We start from the raw sequence: 21,561 nt of genomic DNA, 5'->3' as shown, positions 1-21,561 counted from the left end.
ACTGATGTTGTCCAGTTTTAATAAACTTCATGCTACTTTCATAAAATGATGAAAGTGAATAAATTGTATTTCTGTGATCTGTTTGATTTCTGTCTTTTCTCCTGTCATCCAGATGTTCAGAGGGAGCTGATGCCACATCTGGTCCAGCCGATGGAAGGTCTTGAGGTTCTCTGACTGAAGATGGTCCTCTGACTGGATTTAAGGTTCAGATGCTCAGGAACAAACTCCACCAATGAGCCAGCAGGGAAGCTTTAGGTTTATTAAATGTTGCTGTGAAGCATGAAGACTAAACTCTCCACAAGGATCCAAAATAAGTTGGATTTCTACATGAGAGCTTTAGTTATTCTTCATCTACTTCCTGAAAAGTTTGGTCAATAAAAAAGACAAAAACTAATATTTTCAGCTGAACTAAAGACAGACTTTATGATTTTTCTGCTCACATGTTGTTGTTGTAAACTTATTATTTCAAATAAATAGCCTCCTAACCCCCTGGAAACCAGCGTTTGACCTGATTTTGTGTTCCTCCGGTGACCCTACATAGCCAGTCGTAATGTTTTTGAGCAACACACCATACTATGACGTTTTTTACAGTGAAGGTTCTACTATGGAACCAGTTTGACATGTTCAGGCGTTCTTTGTGTGAAAACTCAGATTTCAGGTATCAGAAGGTGGTTTTCAACTTTCATTGTTAACTTTCTGCTTCAACTTTAAACTAAGTTTCCTTCACTAAGCCAGCCCTCTGGACTTCCAGTAAGCTGTGTTCCTATTGGCTGTCCAAGTGGCTGCTTGGCGTTATCAGGAACACCTGAGCAGCTCAGTGTCTTCCTGCTTTATGTCTGCAGTCAAACATTTCCTCTGCTTCTCTTCACTGAACTGGGTTTGGTTCCATTGCTTTAGTTTGTTCTTCAGGCGTTGGCTTGTAGCTTCCAGCAGTAAAATCCTCTTTAATGTGTTTCTTGGTGTGTTTTAGGGCTTTGTACTGGATAGTTGTCTTGGTAAATGTGGTTCTTTAGCCACAGTTAGCTAGTGATGGTGAGCCTCATGAAGCATTGAACCACTTGAGCCAATTGACCCTTCGCTAAGCCCCGCCCCCCTTGGTTACTGTTGCTACGCCTGTCAAGCTTTCCCTCCTAGCATGAAATATGGAGTTTTTAGCAGTACCGGTGAGTGATATTTCTCAGGGGATATGTGCACATTTCTGGACATATTCTACAGCGATATCCAAGAGAAGCAGACAGAAGGGTCTCCAATATGCTTTTGAGAACTACATTCACCAAATTTAATGTTGGCGGAGTGCAAATGAAGAGGACGTTAAAATATAGTGAAAAGCGCACAGATCTCAGTGTAAGCACGAAACACCCCATGTATTGTCACTTCACATCAAAAATAATCATATAGACCTTTTTGCAATGACATCAGAATCTGGGACAAGTGACCACACCTTCCTTAGCATTGCACGCCGCCATTAAAAGAGGGGGACACAAAGTCTTTAGCAAAAGCGATTTGACCGCCGAAACCACGCGGTTTTGACCCGGAGAAAAATGTCTGGTGATTATTTCGGAAATTTTGAGCCAAAAGCCAAGCTACGGTATAAAGAAAAATTAGAACTGGTTGTTTTGCAGTCATGTCCGTACCAAATTGCACTGGGATCATGGGAAAACAACCCTACTACGTGGCCAGATCTTCAATGGCACTCCATTTACGAGTACCTTATCAACAGCCCAGGCATCCACACAATGGAGAAGATGAAGACTTATAAAAGCCTGGACTCATACATTTCTTTGAGGTATGCTTATATTCATATGTTTTTGTGCATACAGTGGTGGTATCGCGTTGCTAGGGGCGGTGACCGGCGGTGACGTTCGATGATGACGTTTTGGAAAAAGGTCTATACAAGAACAACAATGTTCTTGTACAGCAGGGTAAGACGATATGTATTATATACATTTAAATTAATGCTATGTCAACTGTCATTATCATGTGTCTGCCCATTTCTTGCTAAGCTAAATTTGTGTTTGTTTACAGTGCCACAGGATATTGCTCACATATAGTGGGGCTGATCTATACACTTGATATCATTAGCGGCTGTGGCTCAGGTGGTAGAGCGGGTTGTCCAATGATTGAAGGGTCGGCGGTTCGATTCCCGCTGTCGCCTAGTCATGTGCTGCATGCCGAAGTTTCCTTGGGCAAGATTCTGAACCCTGAATTGCCAGTGACTGCTTCACTGGTGTATGAATGTATACTGACTGATGTTGCAGGTTGATTAGCAACGTGTGTGTGTGTGTGTGTGTGTGTGTGTGTGTGTGTGTGTGTGTGTGTGTGTGTGTGTGTGTGTGTGTGTGTGTGTGTGTGTGTGTGTGTGTGTGTAAAATTGTTGTAAAAGCGCTTTGAGTACTCTGATGAGTAGAAAAGTGCTATATAAGAGCAAGTCCATTTACCATTAAGGCAAAGCCCAGTGTGGCACAAACCAAGGGATTACAACATTAATGCAGTACCGATCTCATCTGTTGTCGTCGCCAAAGCCAGACGTGAGCGTAGGCGGAGACCCGTAGATTTCTAGTATATACAGTGCCTTGTGAAAGTATTCGGCCCCCTTGAACTTTTCAACCTTTCGCCACATTTCAAGCTTCAAACATAAAGATATAAAATTTTAATTTTTTGTCAAGAATCAACAACAATTGGGACACAATCGTGAATTGGAATGAAATTTATTGGATATTTTATACTTTTTTAACAAATAAAAAACTGAAAAGTGGGGTGTGCAATATTATTCGGCCCCTTTACTTTCAGTGCAGCAAACTCACTCCAGAAGTTCAGTGAGGATCTCTGAATGATCCAATGTTGTCCTAAATGACTGATGACGATAAATAGAATCCACCTGTGTGTAATCAAGTCTCCGTATAAATGCACCTGCTCTGTGATAGTCTCAGGGTTCTGTTTAAAGTGCAGAGAGCATCATGAAGACCAAGGAACACACCAGGCAGGTCCCAGATACTGTTGTGGAGAAGTTTAAAGCCGGATTTGGATACAAAAAGATTTCCCAAGCTTTAAACATCTTAAGGAGCACTGTGCAAGCAATCATATTGAAATGGAAGGAGTATCAGACCACTGCAAATCTACCAAGACCCGGCTGCCCCTCTAAACTTTCACCTGGAACAAGGAGAAGACTGATCAGAGATGCAGCCAAGAGGCCCATGATCACTCTGGATGAACTGCAGAGATCTACAGCTGAGGTGGGAGAGTCTGTCCATAGGACAACAATCAGTCGTACACTGCACAAATCTGGCCTTTATGGAAGAGTGGCAAGAAGAAAGTCATTTCTCAAAGATATCCATAAAAAGTCTGGTTTGAAGTTTGCCACAAGCCACCTGGGAGACACACCAAACATGTGGAAGAAGGTGCTCTGGTCAGATGAAACCAAAATCCAACTTTTTCGCCACAATGCAAAACGATATGTTTGGCGTAAAAGCAACACAGCTCATCACCCTGAACACACCATCCCCACTGTCAAACATGGTGGTGGCAGCCTCATGGTTTGGGCCTGCTTTTCTTCAGCAGGGACAGGGAAGATGGTTAAAATTGATGGGAAGATGAATGGAGCCAAATACAGGACCATTCTGGAAGAAAACCTGTTGGAGTCTGCAAAAGACCTGAGACTGGGACGGAGATTTATCTTCCAACAGGACAATGATCCAAAACATAAAGCCAAATCTACAATGGAATGGTTCACAAATAAACGTATCCAGGTGTTAGAATGGCCAAGTCAAAGTCCAGACCTGAATCCAATGGAGAATCTGTGGGCAGAGCTGAAGACTGCTGTTCACAAACGCTCTCCATCCAACCTCACTGAGCTCGAGCTGTTTTGCAAGGAAGAATGGGCAAGAATTTCAGTCTCTTGATGTGCAAAACAGATAGAGACATACCCCAAGAGACTTGCAGCTGTAATTGCAGCAAAAGGTGGCGCTACAAAGTATTAATGCAAGGGGGCCGAATAATATTGCACGCCCCACTTTTCAGGTTTTTATTTGTTAAAAAAGTTTAAAATATCCAATAAATTTCGTTCCACTTCACGATTGTGTCCCACTTGTTGTTGATTCTTGACAAAAAATTAAAATTTTATGTCTTTATGTTTGAAGCCTGAAATGTGGCGAAAGGTTGAAAAGTTCAAGGGGGCCGAGTACTTTCACAAGTCACTGTAGCTCTGATCTCTTCCCAAAATGTTAACTTGACCCATTTTCAAGAAAAAATCTGGGGGGAAAAAGTGTTTTTTCTGTATGAAACTTCTGCTTGTCTTAATATGTGTAGCCAACATATAAAATGAAAATGGTTCATTTCACATATTTGCACCCTGAACAGAAGACATGTCTCGTGTTAATTTCATACATATATAAATTATATATGTTGTATTTTATATGTAGGTCTTTCCAATGTAGATATAAAAAATTAACATGCATTTTTAATGGAAAACTAGTGAATTATCCTCATTGAACCACGGTGTGTGAGAGGTAAAGAGCACCACTGAACTAAATATTGACTGGAATGGTTCGTAACAATGAGATATAAACAATGTTTGTTGGGATTTTTTGGTTTCTGACACTTTTGGATAATAAAACATCAGATTGACCCATGAACATTACTGCTGCTTGTTTGAAACGAACCCAACAGGAGGCTCCATCTTTCTGCCAAACACAGTGAAAGTTCCTTTAGTTCATGTGTCTGGTGTGTTTCTATTGATTTGTCTTTGCAGGAGTTCTTATGTTCACATTATCCAGTTATAACAAATCAATCTGAGCTGTGTGTTTACAGTCTGAGCTTTTACAGACTCATTCAACCGACATTCAGTAAACATAACTCTGCGTTTCATCGAACAGAACATTCCAGTGGAGAGTAAAGAGAGTGGTACTGTGTTCAAGACTTTAGTACAGCCTGAATCTTTGTGCATGTTCTGACGTAAAAACCAACCTTCTAGAATGTCTTCTCCATGGAAAACTGGACCTGTTCTTGTAGGAACTTTTATAAAACTGCTGTGTGGGTCTCAAAGAGGACAGAAACCGTCCTTTAACAGTCCTTACAGTGTCAAACAGGATGTAGGTTTGTGGGTTATCTCTGTCTAATATTCAGTAAATATAAATATTAGTTTGAAGATCTGCAACATTTAAATGTGAGAAATATGAAACAATAGAACATTTCTGTAGGGGGGCAAATACTTTGGGATGAGCCATGGCAGAAAGGAAAGAAAATACTGCTAAGTTTTATGATTAACCTCCGTTAAGACACACGATACAGTACGAGGACAATCACTGAGCCACTATGTCTTTTTTAATGATGTTTAACCAAAACGCAGCCCAATAATAACATTTAAAAGTCCACATATTTCCCACACAGCTTGTAAATAGCAGCTGTTTCAGGACCTCTTGACTCAATATCTGCTGGAAAACCTTCCCCAAAGAGCGGAGCAGCAGCTAAACCAGGTGGTTTTTTCATATTTGTCTACTTCTGATCAGTAAAACAAACTTCAAATGTGTCCGTCCAGCCGCAGGAATTAAAATGTCTTTCCAGTGTTTCCTGGTCGGTAGTAAAGCGGCTCCTGATTGGTCCGGCAGCAGAAGGTGACAGAGGTCCAGCAGTTGTTGGTGGTGTTGTGGCGGGTGAATGTGACGCTCTCCAGGAGGAACGTCGACCCCCGGCCTCAGATAAGCTGTGACAGCTGAGGGAGGGAGGAGAGCTGCTATTTTTATCTTTCATTCAGCCTCCACCAGAAACAGAAACCCCCTCCTTCCTCCCTCAAGCGCTCGCTCCTTCTGGACCTTCTGGGAGAAAGTTCTGGAGGTCCGGCCGAGACATTAAGACCAGGAGGAACCGTCCAGAGACCTCAGAGTGAAGAAGAAGAAGAAGAAGAAGAACCATGGCGCTGCTGTGCTACAACAAAGGCTGTGGAGAGAAGTTTGATGCCGACAAGAACCAGGAAGGTGAGATCCTGCTGAATGTTTCTGTCACTTTTAGATCAGCTCCAGGATTCATGTTTGGTTTCTTTGACTGTCAGACTTTTACAAGTCAAACTGATGTGAGACAAGCACCTGGAGTGAAGCTTGTGGGTTCCTCAGGTTTGATTTTTATTCAATAACAGCAGATTTCTTCACGTCCAGTCGAGTTTCTGACTCCTGAGAGCTGCAACTTCTCAATAACAAACCAGAAATAAGAGCTGAAGGCAGAACATTTTTCACTTTTCATTGATATTTGTGCCAAAAACCTGCTAACAAAGCTTTGGTTTGGAGTCGTGAACAGATTCATGGTGAGATTTTGGCCTTGACTCAGAAATGAAATGTAAATTCATTTGAGGACTTCTTGTTCAGATTGTTGGTTGGATAATTCAAAAGAAGCAGGAGCTAGCAGAGCGTGATCGGCCACGTGTCTCTGGAGGGACGGCAGCTTTCCTCGTAGCGACCGGCTTCCTTTTATGGGACGCCACGTTTGAACTGCAGTGACCCGAAGAACAGCTGGTTGGAGGACAACCTCACTTCTCAAAGTCTGATCCTCTACAGCTGAGATCCTCATTTCAGATTGTTTAAGTTTGGTTTTATCTGATATTATTGTCAGATTTTTCACCTAAAATTCACCAGCAGATAAAAACCAGAAAGGAGGAGAGCAATTATAGAAACAGGAGTCAAACTGGAGATTTAAAGGCAATTATTCACAACTTTTACTAATGGATCCATTTTTTTCTCAGCTGAGCTGCATGTGAGCTGTAAATACATTTATATATATTTACACTACCATTCAAAAGTTTGTAGTCATCCAGAGCTGTGACTAACAAGAACTTCGCTACATATTTTAATAATCCAGTAAAAAAATAATTAATGAAATTCTTGTAATAATTAAAATTATTATAATAATACAGTTTAGTTTGTTTAGAGTAAAATTAAAAATTAAATGTTATAATAATTAAAATGTTTTTGTAATAATCTGAATTATTTCAATAATCCACTTCTAAACATTTTAATTAATTAAAATTATTTTAATAATTAAATTTTTTTTTGAAATAATTGAAGTTATTCTGACAAATACTTTAAAGCATTTTTGTAAATAATTAAAATTCATTTTTAAAAATGCATTTTTTCTTTTAAAACAACTGAATCCAGCTTTTTTAACGCAAATGTTTTCTGGTTTCTTTCCTTCTTCATGACATTAAACTGAATATTTTAATCGACATCAACATTAACTGATATATATCAAAGCAACATGGGGCTACTTTAAAGGTTCTAAAATTTAGAATATATTCACTATATAATTATAAATATATAATATAGAGTAAACAAGAGCAATCTGAGATTTCTGACCTCCGCCAAGGGAAGATGATACGAAGTTGGAAAATCTAAATCCGGATCCAGAATCCAGATCCTTAACCGGATCAACACAAAATTTGAATGGAGTCTTCCCTGGGCCAAGATCCACCTCTGGTGAAAATTTCATGAAGATCTGACAAGTAGTTTCTGAGAAATCCTGTCCACAGACATGCACACAGACAGACAAATAAATAAACGGACCCGATCGCATAACCTCCTTGGTGGAGGTAATAAAATGGATCCTTTAGTAAAAGTTGTGAATTATCTCCTTTAAGTTTGACTCCTGTTTCTAGAATTGTTCTCCTCCGTTCTCGTTTTTGTCTCTTGGTAAATTTGAGGAGAAAAGTCTGGGAAATATATCAGACAAAATCAAAGCTAAAATAAGGATTTCAGGCTGTGGAAGAGAAAGTTCTGAGCAGTAATATTAACGCTGAGTTTGTTTCTCCTCCACAGATTCGTGCATCTTCCACCCAGGAGTTCCCATCTTCCATGATGCTCTGAAGGTGAACCATCGACTCTGTTCTGATCTGATGTGGAATACATTCTGTGATTTATTACGTTATATTATGTAGCATTGGTGTGTTTGCAGGGCTGGTCCTGCTGTAAGAAAAGGACGACAGACTTCTCTGAGTTTCTCTCCATCAAGGTAAGAGCTCAGGGTCAAACGCCGCAGAAAGTCGGCTGATAAATCAGAGCGACCGGCAGAAATTAGCTGAAAATATTCTGCTGCTTTGATGAAACTTTAATCAGGGGAAAGTTGAAGCGGTGACGTTGAAGCCGTTTCATTTAAAATGCACTCAGTTAAAGCTGGAGAATATTTAATAGCAGATCAATACCGATAACCTCCAAATGCTGTAATTAAGTATTGATACGTGATGGTTTTAATCATGAGAAGCTGCTTAATCATCATTAATAAGAAACTTCAGAGCATTTAAATAACACAAATATTTATTATTTATCTTCTTTAAACTTTTATCAATGCTCAAAAACAAAGCTCTGTATCAATATTCAGCAGCATCGATGCTTTAAACAGGATGATCTCTATTTAATGAGATGTAACTGATTATCTTTATTTCTCTTGTGGGATTATGTCGTACATCTGAGAACCCTAAGATGGTTTTAAAAGTGTATAAGTAAAAAACTTTAAACCAGAAAACCACAGAATTCATCAATGGCAGTTTATTACTTTCTGCAAGTTGTGATCAAATCGCTCAGTTTAAAAATAATGATAGTTTTAAAGGGTGGTTTAACATTTTTACGAGTGTCTTAAAACCGTATACATGAAGTTTTTCTTGCTGTAGTTTCTCCTTGTGTTTATACAGGCTGATAAAAATAAGTTTGGCCTGATTAATATAAAAATATTTTCTAATATAAAATTACTGACACCTCACAAGGGTGTCCTTCAGGAAAAAAGTCCACATTTTCCTAAACTTTGCTTCTAGAAAATTAAGACTACTTTACAAAACCTTATAAAAATTGGATGTTTTGAGCAGCAAAACAAGATTAACCTGCAGGGTCGTGAGTGAAATACTGGAGAGCTTCACATGTCTGGGGCAAAAAAGGGCGGGTTTCACCTCAATCAAAGTGCTGTATTTATAATTTTTTAATAGAAATTTGAGTTTGATTTCAATTTAAAACTGTAGTGGAGAAGAAAGTTCAAGTGGCACAAATGGTGAACTCTGCAGGAAATCCTTTTTGTCGGTTTTCTAGCAGTTGACTCACCTGAAAGTTCAGATTTTCCTCTTTATCTGACCTCTGATCTGTTTGGACGCAGGGCTGCACCCGAGGTCGCCATAGCAACGAGAAGCCCCAGGAGCCTCTGAGGCCGGAGGTGTCGTCGGATAAGGGTGAGATTAGACCCACCAACGGCCCGGAGATCATCTACCAGGGCCCCAAGTCTGCCGAGACGCTACAGAAGGAGAGACCCAGGTGTTGGATTGACATTCAGTGCTCGTCCTCGTCCCTCCTCTGCTCATTTACATGGGATAACTGGAATTTGTCAGTTTGCATGAAGCTCCCTGTTAGTCACATGCTGCGGCTGCATGTGCAATCATTCAGAGGTCAGGGCCGGGTCGCTGCAGCATCTCTGGGATAAATAATTTACAGGATCGCACCTCGTTTCAGGCCTGTACTCCTTCTCTGAGTGCATGTTCGTTTCCCAGCATCCTATTCTGTGTTAGTGCCAATATATGCTGATGAGCCAAAACATTAAAACCACCTGCAACTGCTGAGGGGGTTTTAATGGTGTGAATAATAATGGTGTGGCTATTTTTTTTGCAAATTTTGTTAATACTAATGGTGTGGCTAATAATAGTGTGGCTAATTTTTGCTAATTTTGTGGCTAATAATGCTGTGGCTAATAATGGTGTGGATAATAATCATGTGGCTAATTTTTGCAAGCTTTGTGGCTAATAATGGTGTGGCTAATAATGGTAAGGCTATTTTTTGCTAGTTTTGTGGCTAATAATGGTGTGGCTAATTTTTGTAAATTTTGTGGCTAATAATGGTGTGGCTACTTTTTCCTAGTTTTGTGGCTAGAAATCCCAGCCCTGAGCCCTTTGGCACATATATATCTGCAACCCAGAGAAGAGCCACTTGGCACTAATCCCTGTTTTACAGAAGCTTTTGTTATGACAAGGAGCACTAGTGTGTGCATTACCACTTGAACCTGGGATTTCAAGTGTTGATCACTAGCCATTATCGGGGACAATGCTTGCATTCCTCAGAAATGGTCCTCATTTCAAAATGAATAGATAGTAGCCAGAGCCATCTGGCACAGTTCTGGGAGTAAAAAAACATGGCAAAACCTGGGATTTCTAGTGATAATGTTGCAGCTAATAATAGTGTGGATAATAATCATGTTGCTAATTTTTGCTAGTTCTGTGGCTAATAATGGTGTGGCTAATAATGGTATGGCTAATTTTTGCTAGTTTTGTGGCTAATAATGGCGTGGCTAATAATGACATGGCTAATTTTTGCTAGTTTTGTGGCTAATCATGGTGTAGCTAATTTTTGCTAGTTTTGTGGCTAATAATGGCGTGGCTAATAATGACATGGCTAATTTTTGCTAGTTTTGTGGCTAATCATGGTGTAGCTAATTTTTGCTAGTTTTGTGGCTAATAATGGTATGGCTAATTTTTGCTAGTTTTGTGGCTAATCATGGTGTAGCTAATTTTTGCTAGTTTTGTGGCTAATAATGGCGTGGCTAATAATGACATGGCTAATTTTTGCTAGTTTTGTGGCTAATCATGGTGTAGCTAATTTTTGCTAGTTTTGTGGCTAATAATGGTATGGCTAATTTTTGCTAGTTTTGTGGCTAATCATGGTGTAGCTAATTTTTGCTAGTTTTGTGGCTAATAATGGTGTGGCTAATAATGGTATGGCTAATTTTTGCTAGTTTTGTGGCTAATCATGGTGTGGCTAATTTTTGCTAGTTTTGTGGCTAATAATGGTGTGGCTAATAATGGTATGGCTAATTTTTGCTATTTTTATGGCTAATCATGGTGTGGCTAATTTTTGCTAGTTTTGTGGCTAATAATGGTGTGGCTAATCATGGTGTGGCTATTTTTTGCAAATTTTGTGGCTAATAATGGTGTGGCTATTTTTTGCTAGTTTTGTGGCTAATAATGTTGTGGCAAATAATGGTGTGGATAATAATCATGTGGCAAGTTTTTGCTAGTTTTGTGGCTAATAATGGTGTGGCTATTTTTTGCTAGTTTTGTGGCTAGTTTTGTTGTGACTACTGATGTTGTGGCTAATTTAGGCTAATAATGTTGTGGCTAGTTTTGTGGCTAGTAATGTTGTGGCTACTTTTAACCAGCTCTAAACATTGTTACAGGAGTCCATGTTTTATGAATCAGGCTTATACCAGTAAAAACTGTGCTGGTACAAAAACATGATGTATACTCTACATTCAACCCATCTAAACATATAGGTTTTTGATCTGCACCTGGTCTTAAGTGGAAGTAATCACACTAAAATCTTTTTTTTAAACATTTTAACACAGAAAATAGTGGTTTTACAAATCAAAAATGATGTTTTATGGGGTCTTCAGCCTTTGGACAACAATCTAATCCAGATTTGACCCACCTGTCTTTTGATTTGGACCTGGTTCAATGTGGTCTGGATAGAAAAGAGACCTTGAAATCACCATTTTTATTTCTTTATTTTATTGTGTGTGTGCAGTTCACACGAGCCGCTGACCAAACTTCCCCACAAAGTGTCGGCGTCGCTGGTTCAGGTGTTGGAGAAGCTGGACATCAGCGAGAGAGCCGAGAACGAGACGACAGGTCAGAAAATCAGTTTATTAAAGTCGCTCTGACGACAGCATTTTCTCCAAAGTGTTTTTATGGAGCCGATTTTGTGGCTAATAACGTTGTTGCTAATTCTGACTCATTTTGTGGCTAAATTTGGATTATTTTGCTGTGTGTAATAATGTTGTGCCTAATCTTGTAGCTAATAATGTTTTGATTAAATTTTGTTGTGGCTAAGTTTGCCTAATAATGTTGTGGCTAATTTTCTCTAATTCTGTGGCTAATTTGCTGTTGCTAATTGTGACTAATTTTGTGTCTGATCATGTTGTGATCAATAACAAAACACAATGAGTAAAGTTCCAGTGCAGAGAACTTACTTTCTACTATTGCAGGTTGCTGCAGTAAAATCAAGTTGATTTTTTTTGGAAATAAGTTTAAAATATTCAAACTTCATTGGCAGGTTCTCTCCAAGTTTTAAGACTCAGGTTTAAAAAAAAAAAAGAGTCTAGCTGTACATTTCCCATATTTTGTGTGTTTTCTGAGGGGTTTAGGGAATAAATACATAATTGAACAGTCTATAGTGGTGCAGTGGAGTCCAGCACAACACCAGTAAATCCTTTATGAGCTCATTGGTGTTAACAAGGTGGACTAAATGTTCTGCTCACCTGAAAATTAAGCAGATTTATCTTCTGTCCAACAACAGAAAGTGAAAGTGTTGATAGAAAGTGCTGCAGAGCTCTTGTATTAATAATAAAGTGAGTGTAGTTCTATAAGTGGAGCTGAAAAAAATCCATTTTATCCAGATGTGTGTGCAGAATTGAGTCCAAACAGGAGAAAAAACATTCTGAAATAGTATTTTTCTGCTTTGTATTATTGTAACATGCAGCTACTTACAGTTCAGAAAATAGCCTTACTTCTGCTTGATGAATTTTTAAATATTTGTTCAAAGATGGGCCTTTTTATTTCCACTTTTCATATTTCAAGTCAGTCAGAATCAGAGTTTGTGATCTACTAGTACAGAATCTGAATCAATGTCATGATGAGAAAAAATAAAGTGAAAACTTCAGGCTTTTATCTTCAATATTTCCTGAGATGTTGTGGTTCTAACAGCCTCAAATTTCATAAATATATTTATACATTTCCATATTTTATGCTCTAAAAGTCTGATGTTTTAGACGTGATCATTTACAGTAGTGTGTGAGTTCTTCTAAGCTTTTATCTCATGAGAAATGTTATTGCAAAAGTTAAAATCCCATTTAAAAACAATTATTTTCAGGTAAATGTATGCAAGAAAAATGTCATCTGCTCACAATTGAGTCCAAACAGGTGAAAATATTAGTTTTGTATTATTGTGACATGCAGCTCTTTGTGGTTCAGAAAATATCAGGACTTCCGCATGATATATGTTCAAAGATGGGCCTTTTAAGATGGCTTTAGTTTTTAATTTCAATATTTTCCATAATTAGTCTAACTGATTGAGTATTGCAGAGTCTAGATAAATTTTATGAGAAATGAAAGTGAAAGTTTCAGGCTTTTACCTTTAATATTTGCTGAGATATTGAGGTTCAAACAGCCTCAAATTTCATAAATATATTTATCAATATCAATATTTTATGCACTAAAGATCTGATGTTTTGAGGTGTAGTAATTTACAGCAGAGTGAGAAATATTCTAAACTTCTATTTAAATATAAATATTAGCACAAGAAAGGTGCGAAAGTTAAAAACCAACTCAAAAACATAATTATTAAATCAAAATTAACTTTAATTAAAAATCTAAAATTAAAGAAATATGATTTAAATGATTTAAAAATATTTTTATCATTAAAGCAGTTTTAAATTAATTCAGAATTCAGGATTAATTAGTTCTTATTTTTAAAATGTAATTAATTTTATTCTTAAAATATTTTTTAGTGATTACAGTAATTTAGGATATTTAAAAATGTAATTATTAAAACTATCAATGTTTTATGATCTGAAATATTGAACAAAATCAGAGATGGTTGACAAGAAATCATTTTAAAACATCCTGATGCTTGAGGTGTAGTAATTTACAGCAGTGTGAGAATTATTCTAAACTTTTATTTAAATAGAAATATTATTATAACAAAGGTGCTAAACGTCAAATCCAACTCAAAAACAATCAATTTCAACTAAACTTACTGTAAATCTGTGCTAAAAATGTCCTTCTCTGTGCAGAATTGCGTCCAAACAAGTGAGATTAATTCAACCTTTTTCCAGAAATCAACAAAACTCGTCTCTTGAAGTTTATTTTCTCTCCTGCTGTTCAGAAAATAAACCGTGGCTCTAAAGTCTTCTATAATATTTTGTTTTTCCCAACAGACAATCAGGTGATTCTTGGGACTCGCTGCAAGAACTCTGGATGCAAAACGGTGAGTCTCTGTGTTGGTTTGGGAGGAACGTCTGGCCTTTCTTCTCAAAATAGTTTCTGACGTCAGCAAACGCCAACAAATTCATCCTGTAGACGTGTCAAAATGCTGCCTACACACTCTCTTGTACTTCCTTTTTTTTAAAAATCCAGATATAAAGTTTTTTTTAATCGTGGTTTCAACCATAAAACCACGTCTGAACCCTCATACTGCCTTTTAAATGTGAGGAGATCCCCAGAAAGATACCAAACACAGATTCTCTTCCTCATTCCTTTGCTTCAGTCTGTGGAAGCTTTAGTAAGGGCTCCATCTAGTGGCTGATACCGGTAACAACACATAAGATCACAGGCCACATTTTCCACAGCTCTCAGTAACGGCTTCAAATTCTAACAGCTTTCAGGCCTAAAGGTTTCAAATATGAAATGTTAACAGCATAAAGCTGTTAAATCTAGCTCCACCTTAACCAGTTATGATGCTAAAATGCTGCTTATGTATGAAACCTCTGAACACCGGGCAGGCAAATTCAGGGCATTTTTTCATCGGTTTAGGCTCATTTTTCACTGCAATATAAAGTCCTGCACTCATATAGATGCATCACAATGACAGCTTTATTTTTCTTTGCAGTAAGACTTAATTAAAATGTCATAAAAATTAAATTTATTTGATTGTTCGCTTAATAAAAATCTAAAATTGTATTTTTCTGAGTGCCCACTAGGGTTACTAACACTGGAAATAAATCTTAACTCTACTTACTACTGATAATGTGCATTTTTAAATGTGCTTCCATGCTGAAAAATCCTTTGATTTGTCTAATTTAACATGCTGAGTCAGTAAAGGCTTTTCAGTTTTGTTGTAAAATGCAGAATTTTACATAATTATTTAGTAAAGGAGATCATTAATTTCTCGGCAATTTTCAAAAGAAGACCTCACTCAAAGTTTATGTAAAATAAAGTAAAGACATGTGGAATGAAATGATAATAAGCCTAGATTTGGTCCATTTTTTTAATGATAAAACTGCATGCCACAGATGAATAAAGATAGTTCAAATCTGTTGTGATCAAGTGTGATTTCGACAGTTATTAAAAAAGTAAACACGCCTTTGAAATCTCAGATCAAATGTATTTGTTACATACACAGTAAAATGTTTTGTGACACAAAATGTACAGAAAATTTAAAACTGCATTTACAGCCTGGGCATGAAAAGATTTAAAATGTTAAATCTAAAGCGGCTACAGAGTCGGATAGCAGACCTGAGGGTTCAGAGGTTTAATCAACCATTAATATTTTAATATCACACTGACAGGGAAACGCAAAAGCTCCGTTTGTGCTGGCTGCTTTGTACTCTATATTTACTGCACAATCTCACCAACGGCCATGCCACTGTGTGTATAGCACCCTTAATAAATATATTTCATTAGATAATCAAATTTGACTTCAGGTGCAATAGTGTAGTATAAAATACGCTTTTACATTGTGCACGTCCACCAGGACATATTCTTACATTTTTACATCTTGCAGTGCAGTTTATTTGGAGTATTTTAACCCTTATATCCTAAGTTTTAATGACTTATGTCTTAACTACTACAATAAACCTCAACAAATGAAAATCGTTCTTTTCTTCTACATATATTTCAGAAGACAGAAATTGCATAGCTGTGTCCCTTAAATTTATTTAAAAAAAGTTGAACAATGTTCCGTGCTCTGGTTTCTAAAGATTTCTGTACTGTACGCTGTATTGTGCGTTCTTACAAGCCCAGAACTGCAACCAAAAAGCGCTCTGAGACCTGGTGAACGTGTGAAATGTTGGCGGAACTCCTCAGATTTAATATGAAAAAAGAAGGATTGATCTCTCTCATCTGGTTACAAATCTACTACCAATCAGAAATGAAGACGCAATCGTAGCGCCGCTGCTACGCTGGGCTCTAGTTTCTCCTCTGTGAAAGTAAATATGCAGAGGTAAATAGGGAACAGTTAAAGTTTAATTTAATATGTGTCATTTAAATATTGTTTTGGCAATAAAAGGAAACAAATCCCTGAACTGACAGGACGTCTTTATCTAAATTTGGCAGTAAAATAACAAAAGTCTTTAATGCAAAGTGTCTAAACTGATCCAAGCTGTTGCAAAGCCGCTCACAAAAAGAAAAACAATCCTCGTTTCTGCAGCAAATGACTCTGTTTATGCTGCATCCAAACAAACACGAGCGTCGCTTTGATCGATTATTGATCAGGTGGTGTTTGTGTGTTCAGATGTATCAGGGTCCAGAAACGGACGTGGAGGTCTGCACCCACCACCCCGGAGCCCCCGTCTTCCATGAGGGGTAAGAACAAAGACTGTACAGAGGACAAGATCAGAATTAGAATCTTCATTAGACGGCCGCTGCACAGCAGGAACGTAAACAAAGCAGCAGAGGAGCATCAAAGGCTTTGCTAAACATCAGTAATTAGAACAAATGCAGCGTCTTTACATCTTTCATTTTCTGCTCAAACTTGAGAAAATCTCTGCATTCAGGTATAAATACTGGAGCTGCTGCTGCATAAAGACGACCGACTTCAACGCTTTCCTGGAGCAGAAGGGCTGCAGCTCAGGGAAACACCGCTGGGTCCTGAAGCAGGTGAAAGCACCGAGATATCCTGATCCTGTAGCGCAACACGACAGATAGGAGGTCAAAGAAAGTCTGTTTATAGAACAGAATAAGCTAATAAGTCTCTCCTCAGGCTGGATTCTAAGTCAGGAGCACATAGGCAACTGAAAATACACAATCTTGTTTTGTATTTAACTTGGATTTTGGAGCTATTTTTCAAGAATTCAGTGAGATAAAGTAAAACCTTGAAATCCCAACAAAGTGATGTTTAAACTGGATTTTGAAGGCTGATGAAACGCCGCTTTAACGACCTACTTTTTATTTACGCATTGACGTTTAGTTTATTGCTCTTGGCTGGAAACCTTTTTGATCAGACTCAGACTTTGGTGATACAAATCTCATATTTATTACAAGATAGAGTTCTAAAAAAACAACAACAAAGAACCTGAAAGGATCAAACACGTAGGAATAATTAGAGAATTTATCCTGCAGGTAAACTGTTACTTTCATTTACAACAACTCTGATCACTTTGTGCTCATAAAACCACGTCTGTTTTGTGTATTTCTCTGTGTTTTCAGGACAAGAAGAAGGTTGCGTGTCGATACGACTGGCATCAGACTGGAAATAACGTCGTCGTGACGATTTACGCCAAGAACGCCAACCCTGGACTTTCCAGCATCGAGGCCAACCGGACAGTGGTGAGGATAAAATAACTCTTTATAATAAGGCAGCATTTAGAAATGGGCTGTTAAGTGGTTTATTAGCACCAGCAGAGACGATTAAGAGGATGTTTTCACGTGTCAGGTAGCGAAAAAACTGCAATAATTCATGAATGTACCATAATATTTCAACAGAAAGTCAGCAGGTTTATGGGTATTTTTGTAAATGGATAGATTTTGGTTGAAAAACCCTTCAATCCTGTAGCGCTGACTCCAACTTGGCATCACAAATACTTCATATTTATTAGATTTCTAACCGATTTGTTAAAGATAATAGCCCTTTATAAGTGATGTCTCATCAGGTCTGTAGATTCTTGCTAATGAAAGTGCTTCAGTGGAAGGCAAGAGGAGTTCTTGAAGGCGTTTTACCTCCAAACCCAGAGGATATCTAAGCTCTAACTGTTTATTTAGGGCCACCTGTTGGTCATAACTCGCCTAGATGTCCTCACTAATTGGTCAGAAATGAGATATCTTCTTAGCCTAGCCACGCTAGAACCATGTTCTGAAGGCACAAGGGTCTAGGACTGCTGGACAGGGAGGGAGGCGGGCTAAAAGGTTGTCTTTCAAATCACTCTGCAGCAATTGGGTAGGTATACAACCAATCAGCAACGAATAGGCTGACGTAGTTCCTAGAGCGCCGGCGGATTGTGGCTAAGTCCCATTAGCTTCCCAACCAGCGGAGCCAACTGGTATATTAAGGATTTGCCATATCCCGTCGGCATAAGTCCAAATACGTCTTTCTTCTCAATGAAACACTTCAGTGCCGTCCTTTGTTTATCTTTCAAGTTGAATTTTAGCTTCAAATCTTTAAGGGCTGTGGCCAAAGCCAAGTTGAAAGATAACTGTTTATTGTGCGCCGGTTGTTTCTGTCAGAATCGTCACGCCTCTGTCGTCACTTAGTTACACCCGCCTTCTGACTTTACACTTCATGGTGATTCGTCCGGCCAGTTTTAGGAGAATCCAGCCTCGAGCCTTATGGAGGGTAACTAGACCCACCCTGGCAGAGAATTAAATTTGTTGCCGTGGGTTGTCTAGTGCGGCTAGGCTAATATCTTCTGGGTTTAGAGGTGAAACGTCCTCAGGTTGTGGTCCCGTATAAACATGCAGCCATCTTAACCCTTTGATGCACAACATGAGTCAAAAGTGACCCAAATTCAATGGAAAATGAGTTTCTTTTCACCCACGTTGTTTATCAAAGTGTTAAAGCCAACTTCATTTAATGACTCGCACAGTATTCAGAGATTAAAACAGAGTTCTCTGTTCTCTCCGTAGGTCTCATGTCAAATCCAGTTTGAGAACAACAAGGTCTTCAAGAGGGAGTTCCACCTGTGGGGGGTGAGTAGAACAATGTTTTAACCAACAGCTCAGGATGGAGGAGAACAGTCTGAAAAGCAGAGTCCCGCATCATGTTACATTCATGCAAGACGAGCAGAACACCTGCAAATCTGCTGAAGACTTGTGTCAATCTTGGCCCGTGTCTGTTGTAGAGGCTGCTGAGGTAGTTAAGGAACTCCTTGGTGGTTTCCAACGGTGTCCCTGGATGGGCCTGTTAAGAGCCAAAGTGGGAGCTGTGTTCAGAATTCAGACATGTTCCTGCTGGATGTTGGGTACCTTGTGTCGTTCATGGAGGGCAGCTAGGATGAAAGTCAGCTCGTCTACGGCTTTAGTTCTCTGCTGGAAACCGGTACATGGCTCCCTCTACTATCCAACCAGATCGTGGGTGTGTTTTTTTTAAAATCAACTTTCAGATGATTGAAATAACGTTCTTCTATAGCAGTGGTTCACAAATGTTTTTCTGTCACATTAGCGATGTGCATGACCAAGGACACAATGGCCAGCACAGTTTGTGCGCCGCAGAAAAATGCAGACATTAGTTCAGCTAATTAGTTCCGTCCCCCACTATTTGAGAAACACTGCTCTATATGGTGAGAAACTTGGACTTCTGATGCCTCTTGGGAGATTTGTTTTGGAGGTTTTCAAAACACAAACACCTCAGGATCCACAATTCCACCATGAAGAACTAGAAGGTGTGCATAGAGGAGGATATCTGGAGTGACCAAACCCCAGATCAGTGGAAGGAAAAAGATCCCCACTACACAGTGTAATGAACATGTTAAAATGTGATGTTTGATGTGCTTTTATTGGCATTTTAAGAATTCAACCAGGCCTGATCATGGCTGCTACTTAGAGACTTTCAGGTTTCTGAGTAAACCAACCCAGAAGTATCTCAGTGGTAGCCGGGATGAGAACTGATTGAATTCTCTGAATGGTGTTGATGTCAGCTGTAACAACTTAAAGTATTACCAGGTTAACATTTAATTTCTGTGGTGGTTCTTGGATTCTGTTCAAAACAGAAATCTGTCTTTGAACAAGAACAAATGAGATCGACAGGAGGATGTTCAATCAGAGCAGTCTTGCCCTGGTTCAAAAAGATCTTTTCCCCAAACACTTGAATAGAGTTATTCTCTCCTCAAAGTGGAAAATCTCCATCAGAACAATTGAAGGGTTTGGAAGCAGAGTGGTCTGACCCACTTCCTGTAGTTCTTAAGAATGATCTAACATGCTGCTGCGGTGCTGTATTTGGAGTAGACCACTTTGACGCGAAAATCTAGACCATAAAATATTACAGAAATGATATAAAACTCAGTTTGGATTTTTTTTTTTTGTGTGGGTTAGACCATTCTGCACAGATTTAAGTAATTTTGGATAATTTTTGAAGCATCTTGGACAATAAGGGTTTGGAGGCAGAGTTTTCTGACCCACTGACCCAGAATGAGTCCAGACTTTTGTGTTTTCTAGAATGGTCTAACATTCCACTGGAATGCTGTATTTGGGTTTTGAGTTAGACCACTTTACCACTAAAATGTAGACCATAAAATAATACAGAAATGATATAAAACTCAGATTGGATTTTCCATCTATCCATTCTCTGTACACCGCTTTATCCTCACTAGGGTCGCGGGGGGTGCCGGAGTCTATCCCAGCTGACTCGGGTGAAGGCAGGGGACACCCTGGACAGGTCACCAGTCTGTCACAGGGCTACATATACAGACAAACAATCACACTCACATTCACACCTACGGACAATTTAGAGTACTCAATTAACCTCAGCATATTTTTGGACTGTGGGAGGAAGCCACAGTGCCCAGAGAAAACCCACGCATGCACAGGGAGAACATGCAAACTCCATGCAGAAAGATCCCAGGCCCACCCCGGGATTTGAACCAAGGATCTTCTTGCTGCAAGGCGAAAGTGCTAACCACGACTCCACTGTGCAGCCCCAGATTGGATTTTTCATGGGTTAAACCATTCTGCTTCTAACCCCCTCAACTGTATATTTACCTGCAGGTGATCAACATGAAGCAGAGCTCAGTCAACATGGTTCCGTCCAAAGTGGAGATCTCCCTCCGTAAGGCCGACCCAGTGTCCTGGGGCAAACTGGAAGACCCCAACTACAAACCAGAACCGGAGCCGGTGGAGGACCCGTTCGCCGAGACTGAGACGGACCAACCCAACTGGGACATCGAGGACGACGACATCAGCGACTCTGACGAGGACTGGGCCTACGACACTCCAGAGAACAAACCGAGGAACAAGAAGGAGCAGAAGAAGAAGGACAAGGAGGAGGAGGAGAAGAAGCAGAACTTAAAGAGGAAGGAGGTGGAGGAGGAGATGAAGAGGGCGATGGAGGAGAAGAGGAAGCTGGAGGAACAGAGGATACAGGAGGAGCAGGAAGGATTTGAAGACATGCCGGAGCTCGAGTAGCAGGGTTCTGATTCTCAACATAGAAAACAAAGTTGAACTGATTTTTGTAACGGTCGAATGTTTATTAGTGAAAATAAAGCAGATACTAGCAAGTTACTGGGTCCTTCATGTTTCATTAGAGGTGACGTTTCTCTAAAGGGAACTTCAATACAACTTCTCAGTCGTCTGCAGCTGAAGTGAACACTGATAAATGGCTGAATCAGTGAGATAAATACTGTTATCCATCACGTCCCCCGAGTTTTAAGCACAAAGATTAATGATTCATGTAAAAGCCTAATTAATCACTTTTGGTGTTAACAGGCCACTGCTCCAAACAAAACACTCTAGCTGGGATTAGCCTTAGTGAGTCATGCTGTAATTGTATTTCCACACATTGTTGTCATTATTATAAGCCTATTGTACATCTGTGAACAGCCTACACTGTATTAGTCACTGGCCAGCTTTACTACGGCCAAACAAACACTGGCATAACACAGTGTGTGGGGCGATTCTTTGGCTACTAAACAACA

The 21,561-nt window shown here is 39.1% G+C and overlaps 1 protein-coding gene across 1 annotated transcript; it reads left to right on the top strand.

Annotated features, from left to right (window-relative positions):
• Nucleotides 1-5,638: 5,638 nt before the first annotated feature.
• Nucleotides 5,639-21,148, top strand: zgc:92429 (uncharacterized protein LOC445063 homolog). Its single transcript, XM_022221574.2, has 11 exons — nucleotides 5,639-5,969; nucleotides 7,797-7,846; nucleotides 7,933-7,989; nucleotides 9,118-9,272; nucleotides 11,529-11,632; nucleotides 13,939-13,988; nucleotides 16,233-16,303; nucleotides 16,495-16,597; nucleotides 17,147-17,266; nucleotides 18,560-18,622; nucleotides 20,636-21,148. Exons 1-11 carry the CDS (start codon nucleotides 5,906-5,908, stop codon nucleotides 21,050-21,052), a joined length of 1,254 nt encoding a protein of 417 aa, XP_022077266.2. The 5' UTR covers nucleotides 5,639-5,905; the 3' UTR covers nucleotides 21,053-21,148.
• Nucleotides 21,149-21,561: the final 413 nt, after the last annotated feature.

This window comes from Acanthochromis polyacanthus, chromosome 23 (genome assembly GCF_021347895.1).
Source record: "Acanthochromis polyacanthus isolate Apoly-LR-REF ecotype Palm Island chromosome 23, KAUST_Apoly_ChrSc, whole genome shotgun sequence".
Classification (NCBI taxonomy): Eukaryota; Metazoa; Chordata; class Actinopteri; family Pomacentridae; genus Acanthochromis; species Acanthochromis polyacanthus.
This window is presented reverse-complemented; position numbering and strand designations above follow the sequence as displayed.